The following is a 21,143-nucleotide window of genomic DNA, read 5'->3' as shown; positions in this document are numbered from 1 at the left end:
TCTTATCGTGCCCAGCTGAAGACAAGATTTCTAGATATTGTCTAGATACGTTCAATGAACGCTAGAGACAAAAAGTCAGATAGTCAGATAGCTACCGGGGTATACCACTTAAAGATGTACAGTTGGTAAGTATGTCCTGTCATGTCCAGAAGGTGCATAATGACGTATCCTGCACGTGGTAAAAATACGTATGATGAGACACACCAAAGTGATTTAATGACGGCATGCACACCTAAAGTGAACGAGTCCAAGTAATTTGAAATAAATCCAACCTCTTTTCTTTTTTGATGAATATTCATTTGTCTGATTACGAATTCAAACGAAATGAGTATAGTATGTCTTGTCCCCCAACTCTAGGCAATTACACTCTGCCGTTTAGTCTTCATGGCGTCTTATTTGAATTTCTGATTCTGGAGAGATTTTTTTCTGTTAAGACAGTTTCTTTTGAGAATAAAATTTGAAATCTTGTCAAATTCAGAAACCTCTTTCCCTCGACAATCTTTCGTAATTATTTTTTTGAAAAGAAATGTTTCTAATATTTTTCGATTTTATGTCTTTTTTGTTTTAATGAAGCTTTTATCCGTATTTTGTGAAAACTTAAAATTTAAATAAAGTTTGACATTTCGTTATTACACATTCCACCTAGACCAATACACGACCTGCCAAAACGGTACCAGTACGATTTATAACTTGGCAGAAAAAGACTTTTGGCCCATTATAGCATGAACTGCATTGGCGCATTGTTTTGGCATACTAATCATCTGCATTTCAAAATCTTAATTCTTTGGTCGAACGTATGTTGCAGACTTTAATCCCAAATGATTGCATGCATTTTTTTACATTTGAAATTCCTTAAACAAAAACGGATAATTCTACCTACAATGACTTATACAGTTATAATAGTAACTATCGAATAACATTGCTGTCTTGGATGCAACTATGGCAATGACTGCAGCACTCGTTAGCAATGCAAATCTAATGCAAAACCAACAGATGTCATGTTCCTAAAACTAAGAATCGTGATAGTAATAACATGTGTCGATTAAGTGTATCCATGGAAAATGTGACACATGTAATTTCTTATTTTTACGAAATTACTGATATTTTGTTAACTAATCAATAGATATTGAAATACATTCGGTTTAACTGATCATTGTGGCAAATACAGAATTTATAAAAGGTTTTTATCAGTCGGAACACTTGTAGATACGTGTTTCAAGACAAAATCTAATTTAATAATAATTCCCCAGTTAACCTCAGAAACATGAATATCTAAACAAAGACTAAGCTGGAATGTTCGTATAATTTCGTACATGTACAACGATTCTGGTAGAACAACATTTGGTGATAAAACGCTGTGTACATCTATGGCGTTCATGAATACAAACGAGGTAGGTCGTATCCTTCTCTAAACATAACACTCTACAAAATTTAGATTAATGATACAGAAATGCAAATGTTTGCTGCCAACGAGTCATTAATGAGTAGTTTCCCTTGTTTGCCAATCAGTGCCTTTTCTGACATAAATAACAAAAAACGTTTTTTTACAGTAGAAAGGTTACCCAATTCTAACTGTCTTTTCTACATACCGTCGTGTTGTAACCGAGGTACAAAATTATTAAATAATCTATGATTTGGATCAACCCTTCTGTGTGGTAAAGGATATCTGTGCACAGTAATTAAAGATGGCCGATACTTTCGGAATACGTTTATAATGTATTTGTATATAAAAACACTATTGCATACCAGTTAAAATCGGAAGATTTCTGTATTTTACATTTGAGTTTTGGGTTACGGTGTGAAACAGTGTCATTATTGTTTATACTTTGCACTTTTCTCGATGTTCTTCTACCTTGTTAAATTTCTTGTTTTCAGAAAAAAAAGTTCTCAATGGTATACTTTAAAAGAAGATATGTATACTGCATCTCGTCGTGACCGGCATCTGCAAGATATTGTGAGTTGCCCTATTTCACTGAGATCTTTTGAAGTTAACATGGAATTGTCTAACTAGGGGGTTGTTTTACGATATAAACTACTCAACCAGGAGTGCTACCAGACACAACCCCTATCCGTTGACAATCAACATCTCGATTTTTATTGGCCGGTTGCGTGACTTTCTTATATATTGAATACATTCAATAAGGAGCGTACATTGCATTGAAGATCTAAAAGCCAGCCCTCGGATATTGCCACTCATCAGGGAGTGTCGTCATCAAAGTTCATGTACTTATATACTTAAATAGATCTCTATCAGGTTTCACGTAGTCGCATCCAGTCATGTAAGTAAGTCTGGTATACACCTCGTAATATCAGGTAGATTACAATCGCTGATTTTGATTGGTTAGAACCAAGAGGTCATGTCAAGGGAGATAATCTGGAAACCTCAAGTCATGACAAGGGAGATAATATGGAAATGTCCAGTCATGTCAAGGGAGATAATCTGGAAATGTCCAGTAATGTCAAGGGCGATGATCTGGAAACGTCCAGTAATGTCAAGGGAGATAATCCGGAAACATCAAGTCATGACAAGGGAGATAATCTGGAAACATCAAGTCATGACAAGGGAGATAGGTTAGAAACGTCAAGTCATGAAAAGGGAGATCATCTGGAAACGTCTTGTCATGTCAAGGGAGATAATTATGTTATTATGACATAGTTACTAAAGATTGCTCACCTCATAACCAATTTCGTATTATTTTATTTTTCCGTCTTTTTAATTTTGTCAACTTCAGTAGATTTGTTTCGGTGTTGTTTATAAGCAACTTTATTTCTTTATTTGTGAATATTGGTGTCGAGTGTAAGTGGACAACACTAATTCATTCTGCTTATCTTTGATTGAAATGTATACCTTCGCTTTAATCTAAATGTCAGCGTATGCTGTTTTACGAGTGTTTACGTTGCAATTTATAACCAGCAAATCCCAGTCACTTTTTTTTTTACCGAATTAACTTTGATTTAGTCAAATTGACCCTAGTAATCATTTGGTTGATCTTCTGTCCATCTACCCGTCATATCATCTCATTACCTTCTTTCCCGATCTACCATTTTCTTGTCATCTCAATGTGAATCAATTATATCAATGGTACAACGTACATTGATAATGCAATGTACATGTTCTAACTTTTTTGTTTTTGAGAAAGAACATATTGAAAAAGACATATACATGTATACTTTTATATTCCTTACTCTCCATATACACACCACTCTCATTTTGCTTACATACATTGGATTCGCAAATCCAATGTTATTTGTTTTCCGAAACATTTTTCTGACACGTTGTTCACAAAACACGCCATATCCCTTACAAGTCTATGTATATGTCGTTATGTAAACTTAACAGAAATATACAAATACTTTACAAAGAGCAAGATTTCGTCTTTATCATTTAACCTCATATATATATATATAAACCAAAAAATAATAGATAATAAATGAATATAATACCGTCAATTATCCTTAATTGGGCTTCTATCCGTGAACCGGAAGTGCATTTACAACCGCGTGCACAAATATTCACACATTAAATACATTCAAGTTGTTTAACATTGTTTCGTGAAATATCTTTTAAAATGGTTATAAAAGTTATGTGAGTAATGTGAATGGTGTAATTGTCTTTCCTTAATGGCAAGTTAGTTACTTCCAAATCGTTTGTTCCTCTTGGGAGGAAAACCGGATATGTTGATTGACGACCAACACGTACAAACTCACGGGAGACCTATACATCGATCATGTTCATCCATACACTTGGTTTACTTAAAGTGAATTGTCGCCCTTGGGGCGTCGTACCTTAGAAAGTATAGTGTAGTGCCTGGCAACTATCACTGTACCTAAAGTTAAAAAATTAAGTCAGGACCATAAGTTTTACTATTCAGAACAACCTCCAAGATAAAATACCGATATGTCCTTATATATTTCAATTTAAATCGCTTTAAAATTTGGCAACCGATCAGGTAGAATTAGGAGCCCGCCAGGAGCGAATTAGAAAGACCTACAAATCTATTGGTAGAAAGTTGTCATATTATTCACAGGCTGGTAAATATATCACTTTTTTTCTAGTAACGCTGAAAGTCATGGCTCTTCTACAAGATATGAAATAAAGTCTACATATATGTATATAAATAACAAAAACATTAAGAAATGACAACATAATAGTTATATCGAGGAAATAGACAAAATACAATGCTATACTGTGTTACCTTAATTTAGCTTGGGACTTGAAGGGATATCTAACAAAGTGCTTAGTAATGTTGATAGTGTTGATATTTACAACGTATGAATCATACACTTGTACTTTTAACAGTGACTGTGGTGTGTCTCACAATCAAACGTTGCTGGGCATTAAAATCACGCATAAATCAATTGCAACTATCAAAACAGTACCAAACTAATTTTAATGTGTATGCACATAAACCACTTTAGTCAAGTTCTGTCGTGTTTCTTCCAATCTAAGAAAATCAGACTCCAACATCAGCATCCGATCTTAGTCATTGGAATAATTAAAATTGTTTGACAAGAAAGAAATAAAAAGACAGGTCAAGAAAAAAAAAAGAAAAGGAAAGAAAATTAAAAAAAAAAAAAAGACAAATAAAAATAAAAGTACTGAAACAAAAAACAAAATTAAAGTTAAATTCTAACATATTTTAAAGATTTAATATATCACTGTGTTTGCTTGTCCAGAAAACACTGGAACAGAATGTTTTACTTTGCTGTCATTGTGTATGATTCTCACTTTCCTGATGTTGTGACACCTTGTCGATCGCTGTCTACATAACACTCAATCTGAAGCCGACCTGACCAGAGTATATGGTATCTATTATCTATTGTCTTGTTTTGTATCTGGTCGCACAAGTAGATGTCGTCAATTCATCATCATTGCAAAATACACACTCGCTAAACTTGTAATAACGTCACACGATGCTGCTGCACGCTCAATTAATATCATGCAATATGGAGGTTAAAGGTCAAGCATTGTCAGTAAACAATCGCTAGGCTTCATTTCCAGAGAGGTGTCTATATGTTTGTTACAAATTTAGTTAGATACAGTAGAGCCAAACAATGAATTAAACTGTATCCTACTGCTGTTTCGTCCTTCTAGGACTCGCAGGTGATACTAAGGGCTTGAATTTTGAAGTCTAAGATACGAATGAGAAAAAATTAAAATGATCGAAACAAGACTCAAATTCTAGTAAATGTATATATTCTAAAACGTACCATTACTCGAATGGATTAAAACGTAGCATTCTGATTATGGCAAATCTCGGGGTCGAAAAGTCTGCCAGCAGTGTCTAACACCTACAATCTTGTAGATTGTACAACGTAACAGTATTGTTCATGGTAACAGTATTGTTCATGGTAACAGTATTGTTCATGGTAACAGTATTGTTCAAGGTAGCAGTAATGTTCAGGGTAACAGTATTGTTCAGGCTAACAGTATTGTTCAGGCTAACAGTATTGTTCAGGCTAACAGTATTGTTCAAGGTAACAGTAATGTTCAGGGTAGTAGTATTGTTCAAGGTAGTAGTATTGTTCAGGGTAGTAGTATTGTTCAAGGTAGCAGTAATGTTCAGGGTAACAGTAATGTTCAGGGTAACAGTAATGTTCAGGGTAGTAGTATTGTTCAAGGTAGCAGTATTGTTCAGGGTAGTAGTATTGTTCAAGGTAGCAGTAATGTTCAGGGTAACAGTAATGTTCAGGGTAACAGTAATGTTCAGGGTAGTAGTATTGTTCAGGGTAACAGTAGCAGTATTGTTCAGGGTAACAGTAATGTTCAGGGTAACAGTAATGTTCAGGGTAACAGTATTGTTCAGGGTAACAGTATTGTTCAGGGTAGTAGTATTGTTCAGGGTAACAGTATTGTTCAGGGTAGTAGTATTGTTCAGGGTAACAGTATTGTTCAGGGTAGTAGTATTGTTCAGGGTAACAGTAATGTTCAGGATAACAGTAATGTTCAGGGTAACAGTAATGTTCAGGATAACAGTATTGTTCAGGGTAGTAGTATTGTTCAGGGTAACAGTAATGTTCAGGGTAACAGTAATGTTCAAGGTAGCAGTAATGTTCAGGGTAGTAGTATTGTTCAGGGTAGTAGTATTGTTCAGGGTAACAGTAATGTTCAGGATAACAGTAATGTTCAGGGTAACAGTATTGTTCAGGGTAACAGTATTGTTCAGGGTAGTAGTATTGTTCAGGGTAGTAGTAATGTTCAGGCTAACAGTATTGTTCAGGGTAGTAGTATTGTTCAGGGTAGTAGTATTGTTCAGGGTAACAGTATTGTTCAGGGTAGTAGTATTGTTCAGGGTAACAGTATTGTTCAGGGTAGTAGTATTGTTCAGGCTAACAGTATTGTTCAGGGTAACAGTAATGTTCAGGGTAGTAGTATTGTTCAGGGTAACAGTATTGTTCAGGGTAGTAGTATTGTTCAGGGTAGTAGTATTGTTCAGGGTAGTAGTATTGTTCAGGGTAGTAGTATTGTTCAGGGTAGTAGTATTGTTCAGGGTAACAGTAATGTTCAGGGTAACAGTATTGTTCAGGGTAGTAGTATTGTTCAGGGTAGTAGTATTGTTCAGGCAAACAGTAATGTTCAGGGTAGTAGTATTGTTCAGGGTAACAGTAATGTTCAGGGTAACAGTATTGTTCAGGGTAACAGTATTGTTCAGGGTAGTAGTATTGTTCAGGGTAGTAGTATTGTTCAGGCTAACAGTAATGTTCAGGGTAGTAGTATTGTTCAGGGTAACAGTAATGTTCAGGGTAACAGTATTGTTCAGGGTAACAGTATTGTTCAGGGTAACAGTATTGTTCAGGGTAACAGTAATGTTCAGGGTAACAGTATTGTTCAGGGTAGTAGTATTGTTCAGGGTAGTAGTATTGTTCAGGCTAACAGTATTGTTCAGGGTAACAGTAATGTTCAGGGTAGTAGTATTGTTCAGGGTAGTAGTATTGTTCAGGGTAGTAGTATTGTTCAGGGTAACAGTAATGTTCAGGGTAGTAGTATCAGGGTAGTAGTATTGTTCAGGGTAACAGTATTGTTCAGGGTAAAAGTATTGTTCAGGGTAACAGTATTGTTCAGGGTAGTAGTATTGTTCAGGGTAGTAGTATTGTTCAGGGTAGTAGTATTGTTCAGGGTAGTAGTATTGTTCAAGGTAGCAGTAATGTTCAGGGTAGTAGTATTGTTCAGGGTAGTAGTATTGTTCAGGGTAGTAGTATTGTTCAGGGTAACAGTAATGTTCAGGGTAGTAGTATTGTTCAGGGTAGTAGTATTGTTCAGGCTAACAGTATTGTTCAGGGTAACAGTAATGTTCAGGGTAACAGTATTGTTCAGGGTAACAGTAATGTTCAGGGTAGTAGTAATGTTCAAGGTAGCAGTATTTTTCAGGGTAGCAGTATTGTTCAAGGTAGTTGTAATGTTCAAGGTAGCAGTATTGTTCAGGGTAACAGTATTGTTCAGGGTAGTAGTATTGTTCAGGCTAACAGTATTGTTCAAGGTAGCAGTATTGTTCAGGGTAACAGTAATGTTCAGGGTAACAGTAATGTTCAGGGTAGTAGTAATGTTCAAGGTAGCAGTATTTTTCAGGGTAGCAGTATTGTTCAAGGTAGTTGTAATGATCAAGATATCAGTTCTGTCCGGGGTATAATGTTGTTCTAACGTTATATAAATATCACATCAAATTGTTTATGATCATATTTCTCAAATGATACTTAAGATAAAAAGAAAGTCATGCATATTTCTATGACGCTTTTAAAATAATGAAGAATTTTATCAAACTTTTTAATAAATTCGCTGTTCTGTTTGTGATTTTGTTCACAGATATCTGCATTTCTATCCAGTCAGACAGAAATTGAGCAATCCTAATAGAGTTTACCAACAACATGGAAGTTATTACAATTACACTGAACAGTAACACATTTAGATAAAATATTGACATTCATCGTTGTGCTGAAATAGCCATCAGTAATAGCCCCTTGTTAAAATCTCGTGTTTCCAATATAACTTGTGCTGCGTCCAATATACCGTTATCTCACAAAACAAATTGATCGCGTGCACATTCATGTTGGTTATAATTCTGTTGGGGGATATATTGCAATTTCAAGAATTTCCAATAAAGTTTGAGAAAATTGATATATAAAATGAATTCTTCGTTTATATAAGGAGGTTAAAGGTATCTTTTTCATACTGGATATTTTCAAATCTGCTTCCGGATTTCCGGGATTTATCCACGAGTCTAGGGGACATAACACACACGAGGGCGACATCAGTAAGACTGCTGTGCAGCTGTAAGAACTTCTCCACAATCATATGTAATAGAACCAATATCATAAGCTGTGAAAGCTATGTCTACTATAACACGGTACTCCTAAATTGTCATAATAAAACATTACGTCTTGTCTTTTTACTACACTCAGGCTAATTTGTGAATTATGTAAATGAAGAGAATTGTCTGGGACATAACGAAAGACGGTATTGGACAGTCTAATAAAATCATCCAATCACTTGTCCGTGCTAAGTATAAATGTATATGGCTGGAACGCCAGGCGTTTTCACGATCTATTATTATATAAACCCCATGCCTGGAATGTGGGCGATCGCTGAAGTGATGGCGGAGCACTCTCGTCCTACAAATCAGAACTGCTTTCTTTCTTTATCACACGGGAGTCAGTTATCTTTGAATTGTCCCCATGAATCTCTGCACGTCTTCTTGTTTTGACGGTTTTCAGGGATGTATATGAGAATATACGATTCAAATTAAACTTGAATCACGAGATAACGCTGTTTCTAAAATCGTTATACATAACTCTATTTTATCGGCGCCTGATGCGGATTAGATTTGCAAATCGATTTTATTTTGATATCTCTATAGGCAGCATTTATGCCTACAATTTATTCTACCATCGAAGTAGCGAGTAAACTCTAACATACGACCACATACCTGTCCTGTGATATATTCGGGAGTTATATCACACCTTTATGTAGTAGATCTGTAAGTGTGACGCCATGAATTCGTGGTACAACAAGAATTCCAAGGATGTGGACGTGTCACCTGCCCAGCAAGGTTTATGGAGATGAGTTTTATGGAACAATTGCCATATATATCAATTGTGTTTATTCAATTGCAAATCATAGTGTCAAATGGAACTGAATCCCGAGAGTAGATCCATGTATCACAATTACGCTCAGAATTAGAATTTTAAAAAATACTGATTTGCTCCGTATGCAGCAGGAACGGGGACATCCGACCTAAAAAGCAATCAATTTTTTACAGTTACAGTGACCTTGAACTTTGACCTTTTGACATGAAAAGCAATTCAAAGTAAGTACCTTTGGTAAGGCTATTGTACGAAACAAATTTGCTATTTATAGTAACAATGACCTTGACATTTTACCTTCAAATCTGGAAAGCAGTCCCAAGCAAGTCCCTTTGGTAAGGAAGCACTGAATGAAGTTTGAGTGTTATTGTTCATAGAAAGGTATTATAATAAAAACCAATCTCCTATACATGGTTACACTGCCCTTGACCTTTGACATTCAAACTTCAAAAGCAATCCTAAGGGAGCATTTTTGGTAAGGAAGTACAGCATAAAGTTTGAAAATCCCTTTTTATTATCAAACATTGTCAAGCATTGCAAAATGTCACATACATGTTAGACGTAACAAATTGCATTAAATTTGACAATTATCTTAAGCACTGCTTTATTTCTCAGGTACCTTGAACTTTGAAGCATTACTCAAATATCTCCAACCTTATCATATTTCTTATGTATCTCGAGCTTGTTATTTTTCTCAGATATCTCGAGCCTTGTTGTACTTCTGTGATATCTCGAGTCTTGTTGTACTTCTATGATATCTCGTGCTTGTTATATTTCTCAGATATCTCGAGCCTTGTTGTATTTCTAGGATATCTTGAGCCTTGTTGTACTTCTATGATATCTCGTGCTCGTTATATTTCTCAGATATCTCGAGCCTTGTTGTGCTTTTATGATATCTCGAGCTCTGTTAAGTTGCTCAGATAACTCAAGCATTTCAATACTAGTTTGATGCACGTACATTTCGACACATGGGGACGTTAATTCCTGATAAAGTATAAACAGAAGGCTCTCGAGAGAGAAGTTTTAGAAACATTACGCGTATAGCGCGTTAATATTGTATGAAGGAGTTCGCTGTCTTTAGACATTTCGAAATTTAATTAAACAAGCATTACACCCAACAGCATTCCGCACGAGACCTACAACGCCTGGTATCATTTGCCAATACTTTCGTCATTGTGTCCAAACCGAGTATAAAGTATAAAATGTCATACTTTATATAGGTCATGTGCAATGACGGGGTGATAGTTGTGAGCAGTCGTCACAGATACCTACAAACGTAATACATATCTTTCCTCTATTAATGCATCGCTGTTTGACTCGAAACGGAAATTAAAAAATCGAACGTACTGTTAGCATTGTTGACTACCTATACTGCAAACAAGGCATAGCCTACCAAAACAGATATCATTTTATGTTAGATTTTTCTAAATGGTTTTAACCGAAGCAAATGTAGTTCAAATGTCGTTACGTAAACAATTATTTTTTAATCATTTCGTGTTTACTATGACAACCAACAACTCAGCATGTTTGTCTTGGCATTAATATACTTCCCACACTATCATTAACCTGTTATACGGCACCCGACTGACCAGCAAAAAACTGACCACAGACAGCAGACCATTATTTTGTGTCTGATGAAAAGACTTTGATTGTTCGACAACACATACCCATTGTTCCCTAATCACCTCTTGACGATTATGTACCGGTAATATGTTGTAACCCTGGGGGTTATAAATTCACAGCATCATACAATCAGACGGTGAAAGATTCACATGTGATGCAGTAAACAGTAGTACATATAACACCACATGATCATTGTTCAGCTGTTACAATGGAAGATGTACATTACAAATTTACAACGCCGCCTCCACTCACTAAATACAAATAAAACACTCTAAAGCAAATGTTTATGAAATAATCGCCCTGTTGCAAGCTTACATCCTACACACATTTTCTAAGATATTATCTTTACCAGAAAGATATATATCAAGATTATATAACCCAGTAAAGCAAAATTCTTCTTCTTTGAAACAAAGAAGTTAAAAGTTTTTAAAAATATGTTCATAATGGAAACAATAGTGTTGTTTAGTATATTAGTTTTAACGGTGTAGGATATACCTGTCATGGTAAGTTACGTCAGAGTGACATTCATTTTGTGCCGGTTTGCCATTTCGATCGTTTGATAGGTAAAGTCAACACACCAACCGTGAGAGGCTGACAACTTCAAGTGTGAAAGAGTGAGCAGGGTTAGATAAGAAATGTCCTTCAACCCGGTCTTGTAAGGAAATATTGGTTCATACATAACGTCATATTTGGTATACTTGTTTTGCCGACGACACCAATGTAAGGTACGGGTTCATGCTACACGTGAATTCGGTACATGAAGACGAAATCAGATGTTGTCTTGAGTACAAAATTATCAACAAAATAAATAAATGGCGTGTTTCACACTGCTCATTGATAATGTAAATCAATTTCATTTATCATTTGCATATTTCATAAGCTTGCGTACTGATCAATTGTATACCATGCTAGAGATGAAACAGTAATCAGCTTACCGCTTTATATTTCTACAGAATTAATTTTAAAACCTTATCAACAGTATATTATCTTACGCTAAGCCGATCTCATAAACTTCAGCAAATCAGGGACACAAGCTTCCTATACATCAATCATTTACATCAAAACCAACAGCGAAAGCTTTCCATCAAACGGTATGATAATCATGATGAATTCTATTACATTTTTTCCGTTTCTAGATAGTAACAACCTGATTTCGCAACTTATGGTGTCGTACATAGAGACTAATTCGATATTCAAGATGATTTTTTCCTTGTATGACGAGTTCCTTGAGACGTGTCAATAGATGACATATGAATTATACTATATTGCATGGAGAAATTGTTTGGTTGGGAAATAAGGTATTTCTTCGTGGCAAATGAATATGGGTGCGTTCCTTACTTGTCTGTAAAACACGTGTTCTCTTTTCAGAATAACGATTTCCTATATGTATCATCTGATTTAAAATGTGTCACCATAGAGACTGATTGTGATCCATTTTACTAAAAATGCACAACAGATAATGTATGATTTATTACTTATATATATAAGAACAAGTTCGAATTTCTTGTATCATATTATAATATTTCTATCTGTATCAGTTTATCAACATGGTTTGTATTAGGTGATAGTAAATGCACGATGATGTTTGACTTGTTTTTGTTTTGACACGAATCCGAGGCTCCGTGTGATTCTTCATTCTCCTCCTCATATCTTGCCCAAGGTATATTGAATTTTAGTTTGCGTTATACATAATGTATGGTATTTTCTTGGTGTTTATGGTTTCTTTGAACGGTTTGTTGCGATTTTAAAAAAACATTACAATTTATCTTCAGTGTTCTTGTAATTGCAGGACACAATTTCTGCACCTGGCACCTTCGCAATTGAACTAAAACCCACTTCCTCCTTCCCAACCCGGTCAATCTGGTGTCTACTCTTGTTAAGCTTCTACGCGTATATTTGAAGGGTACTTCGAAGAAACCGTCACATCTTCGCTCATACATTTTACGGCAATGAGATGGCGGGGTATTCTCTTGAACAACATACTGCTACTTGCTTGTCTGCATTTTATTGACTTCCGATATCATATAGCTGCAGCTATTATACTCTGAAGGCATATCCTGTTCCCTGTTTCCTTGTAGTGATAGCATGGTCCAAGTATTTGGCCATCATACACCACATCACATCAAACCATCTTACTAGCAAGTAGAAGTTAAATTGTGCTTGTTGTTTGTATTTAATTATTGTTTATACGCAGTGTTCTTGTCAATAGAAGGCGCTAACCCTTCCGAAACACCATTATATCATATTTTAATCCTGTTTAAACGAATTTAATTTTTCATTTAGTTTTTATATAAAATGTCGATATTTTTTGTTATCAATCCAAACTTTTGCCTGAATTAGTTATATGTAGTGATAATGCGACAGATTCTGCTAAAAAAACAATCAACAACACCAGATCTGATGTTACATCGTGTGCTTCAAATTCAACTATAAATATACCAGCTTGTAAACAAATTATTAATTTAAACTAAAAATTAATTTAACTAAAGCAAGATATAAAAAAAACAAATATTTACACGGGGACTCGTCAAAAAGGAAATTGAGACTAAGGCCAGTTGTTTCGGAAGAGTAAGCGTTTTCTGCTTCATCAACAGACCTCACGTAAAATCTTGGCCAATATAAGTAAGTAATGTCACATTTCCAGATGAGAATTATGTACATGAAAAACAATAATGGAATCACCAGGCATAGTAACGAATATCAAACACATCCAACTTCATATCGAACAAGGAAACCGGCTAAAGTTTCTCAGTGATATCATTATGTCAGTCGTAAAATTTCCTCCTTAATCTTCGTAAATCCAGCTTTGCGGGATTATCTTTCAGGGGTATGAAGATTGACATTTTGTGGACAAGCCGTTGAATATGATTTCAACCACGAGATGCAAAGTCCACAGCTTGTAGGTGCATCTTAATTCAATTTCTCTTTGAAAGCACGAGAGGAAAAAAAGAGAACATTTTACACATAAACAAGTATAATGCTATCCCTTTTAGCAGAACTTTTAGGGGGCACGTCGTTGTAAATAAGACCTAAGAGTGCTGGCTAATGTACACCTTGTAAGCAGGCTATTTATGGAGACGTGCACAGTCAGTGCAAAGCATCTCCGTCCGTCGCAATAACAGACAATCACTCCGTTAATCTCGATCGATTAGGTTCTGCATTACTGACCGATCCGAAAGCTGATGAAAGTCATTCATCTGTCACAACAAGATAAAGTAAATCCTTCCGTGATCCAATTTCGCACATGTCGTAGTTATTATAGGTATTACATCGCCTACATCCATCCAGCCATCTTTTCCGCTCAAAATGAGTTCCCAGACATCCTTGTTTTCGGTTTGTAATCAACAATTTTCACTAACGGGATGACCAAACTTTTACCACTGGATAATTTTAAGAGATGTCCATTTTTTTTTCAGGTTATTGGAAGTTGAAACTGACAAAGTTCGTGTGCCGAGTCTTTGCCAAAGACAATTTTCTCTTTCATTTTCTGAGTACGAACATCCTGCAACGATATTTGTACTGCATTAAATGCGTACCTTACAGCTACGTCCCCCCTTTTTTAAAATTTGTTTTCAATGTGCTGTGACTAAGACTATATATAAACCATTATACTTTTAACATAGTAATCTTCCATTTCAATCAATTCAAATTCAATAAATTGTTTCCTTTACTTAAATCGTGTTTAGCCAACATACATGTACTTATAAAGTGAAAAGACGTGTTGCTGGTTTGTCAACACAAAACTGTGCCCGTTTAACTTACCCGGTTATTTGGAGGTGCTTGCCGTTCTCTACAGCTATACGCAATTACTATACAACACATACTAATTAGCGTCTGAGAGCTAGACGCTCACCTCCCGTATATAACATCACTTATGAATATGCATGATATTGACTCTAACCAGAAAAAGGCCGTGTCTTTTTTTAACATTCACTTCGCTGTCCTAATCCGTACATTTACTTTTTGCCCTTGACAATATTCTTCTTTTCCAATATTAGCACTAACCATTTCAGAAATTATCACTTATACGTTTGAAAGACTTGTGTCATGCGTACATTAAGCTGTGTTCGACGAATATATTTACCATTTTATTACATCAATGCCTGCAAATATGACGTAACAGTAATATCGTTAATAAATGGGAAAAAAAGTATGGTATACTTTGCACTTAAATGTACAAAGTGTTATATATATTATGTTTTGTAATTTCTATACTGGACAATGTAACCTATCATTATACTTATTGTGTATCTTAGAAATGAATGATAAACGATACAATGACATTCGACTGCATTAGAAACACATCAGAATTAATTTTTACAATGTGACAATTTTTTTCTCTGTAGACACGCTCTGACAATAAACAAACTGTATTTCGTTAATTTCTCTGCTCTGGCGGCATGGTTATATAAAATTAAAACTATATTAGTTATATACAAATTGTGAAATAATTTTGAACAACTAAGTTATGAACTGTTGTTTGCTCAGGGTTGGAGGGAGTGCGACAGGTCTTACAATGGGAGGAGACAGGAATGTACCCGAGTACCCGGATGTTCCTTGCGGTCATGATATTACCTGTTAAACTCTGGTTGTCTTCATCTAGTCATCGATACAGAAAACATCATTGACTGACTTTCCTGGCATAAAGGATCAATTGGTTTTGAGAAATAATTGCTGAGATGTTGAGTATAGAGTTTAATCCCATTCTTTTGTTGAAATACAATTTGGTAGGCCAAACACATAATTTGTGCAATATTGTGACCGCTCCATGCTGAGAAATACTGCGTGTCTTACTCTTCTGACGATCTAAAGATCGTAAATCATTGTAGCTTCCTCAAGATCAAACAATTTCTACGAATTAAAGATTAAAACCAATTATTTTTTTTCAGCATTCTAACATAGAGCTAACTTTAAAATTACTCACGGCTTATTTGTGCAAAAGAGGGACATTTCTCTTGTTTCAACCTCTGAAGGGAATTAAACACGTACTAGGAAATCGCCGACTGTATTTAATCTATCGTACATGTGTGGAAAAGTGATTCAATTCTGTCAATGTTGGCGAGGTTGGAAGACTGAATGTACATCCCATGTTTTTTTTAAGACTTTATGCATATTTTGCATTGCAAATGCCAATGCGAATTTTTTTTTCAATTCCAAGGACAGAAAAAATGACTCGGAAAAATATATAATTGCTTTCTTCATCTAGCATGTAATACAGAATTCAGTGTCAAACCGTAATGCTTTTATCTTCACTAAAACAAGAATACAAAACCTAATGTAGAAAATAGATTGCAAAATTCATGATCAAATACAGCATAGATACATGATCATATACAGCATAGATACATGATCAAATACAACAAGGATACATGATCAAATACAGCATAGATACACGATCAAATACAGCAAGGATACATGATCAAATACAGCATAGATACATGATCAAATACAGCATAGATACATGATCAAATACAACAAGGATACATGATCAAATACAGCATAGATACATGATCAAATACAGCAAGGATACATGATCAAATACAGCATAGATACATGATCAAATACAACAAGGATACATGATCAAATACAGCATAGATACATGATCAAATACAGCAAGGATACATGATCAAATACAGCATAGATACATGATCAAATACAACATAGATACATGATCAAATACAGATAGATGCATGATCAAATACAGCATAGATACATGATCATATACAGCATAGATACATGATCAAATACAGCATAGATACATGATCATATACAGCATAGATACATGTTAAAATACAAGAAGGATACATGATCAAATACATTTTGGATACACTATTTAAAATACATTACTGAACACATAATTTGAAACAAACCGTACGAGGAAGACGATGTTCACAGACAGAGAATGAAATACAAGTACGTTTAAACACGGTTGATGTTATTTTGATTTCAAGCTGTCAGTAGTGATGCTTCAGGATGACTTTTGACTTCTACAAACTTAAAGAAGACCTATTTCTGTAACACTTCTACCTTCCATTAAAAAAACGGTGTCCCATCACTTTAACTTATGTATAATGGCGATGATCAGTGAGAACGATGAAATGATTTATACACTACGTGACCTTTCAAAGTCCTTTGGGATACTTGTTTAGCGAACCATTGATTATTAGCGAAACTATCCACATTTCTCATTCTTCACACTCGAAAAAATTTCAAAGACTCCATCCAACCTGATGAAAGATATCTTGTTCTCTGTATTTATTGTACTTTAGGTCCCAGGAACATGTGCATCTCGTTGCCAGATGTTCGTTATAAAGCATGCTATGTACTATAAATCGAATGTTTAACGTGACATAGAATTGTTTTCTATTATTGTGTTTTCCTTTGTTTAAAATTGGCATTTATTGAAGCATACGTACAGGGTTGGGAGCAATAACATTTTTTTTTATAAAACAAGTGATCGACATGCATGCTTGGAACATTAATTCTGTTCAGCGTTATCGTCTGTTTATGGGAGAAAATTTCAGAACGTGACAATCTTATGTACTTCTCTAAACAACAAATCATCAAAAATTGATATTGTTTTCTACAGTTCCTTATCAAAATTAAGTCTCTCAGAGACACTTGATTGGCAGTTCGATCGATGAATATTTTATATCATCTTCAACAGTTATATGATGAAATCGGAAATGACGTAATCACAATTCAGGATCACTATAATAAAACTAGTAAAATCTTGCTATTGTTACAGAAAGTTGTCACGCATATAACATAGAACATTGTGAAATTGATGACATTATAAGCGTTAAGAGCTTATGACCGACATGACAAGTAATGTCAGCCCATGCCAGTGACATCCTTCCCAAACATAAGCTCTTTGTTCTTTTGACGCAGAACCGATTGACACCCAATGCTTCCTTGACAAACATACAGTGATATAGCAACAATACAACGGAACTCCAGATCAGGACAATGCCAAATATACACAAATATCAATCTTGTCAGAAACACGGGTACTTTTATTCTCTTGAAATGAACTATCTTTGTGCTCTAAAACCAGGAATTACAGCATTTGTGCAAATCAGCTTCCTTAATTTCCCTTCGGCTGACTACTGGATGGAAATTCCTCTGAATTATTTACAAGATCCACAAGAAAAGAAATAGAATGACGGACGTGGATTTTGGCAAATTCTAGTTAGTGTTAAAGCAGAACAATTCATTGATTAGAATCACGTGATTTTAATTTCCCAAAGGTGGAAATTACTGATAAACGAATTGAAAATCTGCTGTCGAAGCGGATTTTTTTCCATTTTGATGTTTGTGAGGTTTTTTTTTTACAATTTTAGAGGCCAGAGTCAATTTTGAAATAAAAACAAACACAAAAAGTTATGTGATTATTTACTATGTGCTTCATTTTAATTTTATTGTACATATATCTTTAATACGTTTACGGGACGTTACACGAAATGCGAAGTATCCACGGTGTATCCACGGTGTATCCACGATGTATCCACGATCTATCTACACGATGTATCCACGATCTATCCACGATGTGTACACGATGTATCCACGATCTATCCACGATTTGTACACGATGTATCTACGATCTATCCACGATGCGTACACGATGTATCCACGATCTATCCACGATGTGTACACGCTGTATACACAATCTATCCACGATGTGTACACGATGTATCCACGATCTATCCACGATGTGTACACGCTGTATCCACGATCTATCCACGATGCGTACACGATGTATCCACGATCTATCCACGATGTGTACACGCTGTATCCACGATCTATCCACGATGTGTACACGATGTATCCACGATCTATCCACGATGTGTACACGATGTATCCACAATCTATCCACGATGTGTACACAATGTATCCACGGTGTATCCACGATGTATCCGCGATGTGTACACGATGTATCCACGGTGTATCCACGTAGTATCCATCGTGTATCAACGATGTGTACACGATGTGTACCCACGGTGTATCCACAGTGTATCCACGATGTATCTACGGCGTATCCACGGTGTATCCACGGTGTGTACACGATGTGTACCCACGGTGTATCCACGGTGTATCCACGGTGTATCTACGATGTGTACACGATGTATCCACGGTGTATCCACGGTGTATCCACGGTGTATCCACGATGTGTATTTGGATAACATGCACAGGATAGAAAAAAACTAAGATATAAGTACGCTGTTGCGCCTGGTAAATATATAATTCGAAAAAACTCAAATAAGTGCGGGATATGACATCAGTCCCTCGCGTATACTATTTCTTTCCGGAAGAAAGTAACTTTTTTTCAAATCAAAGAAACGTGTAGATCTATAATGTGATTTTTTTTATATATCTGATGGCGTATGTTTTAATATGTGTATCTGTAGCAACAGATGGATTTCTTTAAAACAACGTAGAGGATGTGGACGAAGGTCTCATGTATCAGTCAATGGATTATCTCGTAAAACAATGGGTCAACTTCTTTAATTTTCTCTTCAAATACAACCCGAATAAATGATAAAGTCAAATATATCTAGATAATTCATCAAAAGGTCTTCTATATGAATTCAGGTTTTTCTAACTAGACAGAAAATAAACAGCAGTAAAATTTCGTATTAATCTTTCACATCGGATACATATACATGTATATACACGACAATCATAAAGGCCTGTTGGCGTATACATTATACTTCAGATAATCGCCCCTCCGAGGACGTGGTTTACTGAAAGTATAACATATCAGAGTGATTGACAAACCCAGGTGTGTTTTAGTTGTGCCTGTCAAATCACAGCGGTTCGGACAATCTTCTAGTCTCCCTAAAATCCTTCGTATACAAGTCTTCGTTTTTTTATTCAATCCGTAATATTGATCGCCCTAACGAATCGTTCGACTCCGCTATCCATTAACTCAAATCTGCGTTTCAATAATTATTATATGAATTTTAATATTCAAGATATACATATCGATAAAAAAACCAAAATGTTGTAGATGTTTGCTGTTGGCATGCAAATGTATCAAAAAAAAAAAAAAAAAAAAGGTCGGTGTTTTTTTTTTTCTTGAAAATGCACAAGTGTGTGAGTCAGCACCAGAAAATTGAATCCAGTAGAATAGGGAGAACAGATATCCTATTTCTACTGCGGTAGAGTCCTTATCCATAGAAAATTGGGCTGTTTATCTTCCAGACGGGGTTCTATTGATCACGGGGGTAGTGTAAATTTAAAGTATTTATTCTAACCTTGAATCAAAATACTGGAACCTAGGAAACTCAAGAAAAGAGATAATGATTTTACTACGATTTGAATTTATTTGTGTGAAATTCCATCCAATTGATCGGGATTCCAAATAAAATAAAAACATCCTCGTCCATTTCGCCTATCATCTGTTTTTCATCGACAACAAAATTCGAAAGAACCCAAACATCAGTTCTTTCAATCTGATGTTTTTTTATCGAAATTTGAAAAAAAGTGATACATTGTCAAAATAGTACAAAATCTTTATCAATGATTTTTTTCTCAATAAAATGTCTAAGTTAAATTATCCGTCCTAATTTCAAATTCCCGTTTCCAAAACAAACAAAAGCACACATCAAACTTAAATTCAAACTTCCGTTGCCTAAACACACAAAACACACATCAAACTCGATTTCAAACTTCCGTTGCATAAACAAATAAAAAACACATCAAACTCGATTTCAAACTTCCGTTTCCTTACTTAAGGTAAGTGTTGACTTTGTCTTGTTGATGTAAGATATCAAACAATGAAAGAACATTTGACATATCTGATTGCTGTGCGAAAGAAAACTATGAATTTATTTTTGAATTAGCAGAATAAGGACGAAGTCGAAACATGAACTTGGTCGACCATGAGATGTATGTACGCAGTATAAATCATTCATTTCACAGTGCGACAAGAACTATGTGGGCACAAAAACACAACGTAACAATAATTGTAATAAGGGGGTTGCAAAAAATCTCACGAAACATAGGTTCAAACACACAGTATATACGGAACAGTGTTACACAGTACGCATGGAACACGTGGTCACACACAGTATATATGGAACATAGTGTTACACAGTACACCTGGAGCGTGGGGTCACACATAGTATATACGGAACATAGTGTTACACAGTACACATGAAACACGTGGTCACACACAGTTTATACGGAACATAGTGTTACATAGTACACCTGGAACACGGGGTCACACACAGTATATACGGAACACAGTGTTACACAGTACACATGGAACACTTGGACACACACAGTTTATACGGAACATAGTGTAACATAGTACAAATGGGACACGGATTCAAACACAGTTTACACAGAACGAGGTCACAAATAGTTCACATAGAACACGGATCAAACATGGTTTTAACAAGCGACGCTTCAGTCTCACTGGACTGCCTAGTAGTTTG

The 21,143-nt window shown here is 35.4% G+C and overlaps 1 protein-coding gene across 1 annotated transcript; it reads left to right on the top strand.

The window, feature by feature from the left end:
• The first annotated feature begins 2,407 nt into the window (after positions 1 to 2,407).
• LOC132560605 (uncharacterized) lies at positions 2,408 to 7,639 on the top strand. Its single transcript, XM_060225269.1, has 4 exons — positions 2,408 to 2,571; positions 5,342 to 5,837; positions 6,456 to 6,992; positions 7,118 to 7,639. Exons 1-4 carry the CDS (start codon positions 2,408 to 2,410, stop codon positions 7,637 to 7,639), a joined length of 1,719 nt encoding a protein of 572 aa, XP_060081252.1.
• Positions 7,640 to 21,143: the final 13,504 nt, after the last annotated feature.

Source organism: Ylistrum balloti, unplaced genomic scaffold (assembly GCF_031769215.1).
Source record: "Ylistrum balloti isolate Yb309-2 unplaced genomic scaffold, AGI_CSIRO_Ybal_v1 Utg371086, whole genome shotgun sequence".
Taxonomy (NCBI): domain Eukaryota; kingdom Metazoa; phylum Mollusca; class Bivalvia; order Pectinida; family Pectinidae; genus Ylistrum; species Ylistrum balloti.
Note: the sequence above shows the minus strand (reverse complement) of the source record. Positions and strands in the feature narration are given on the sequence as shown.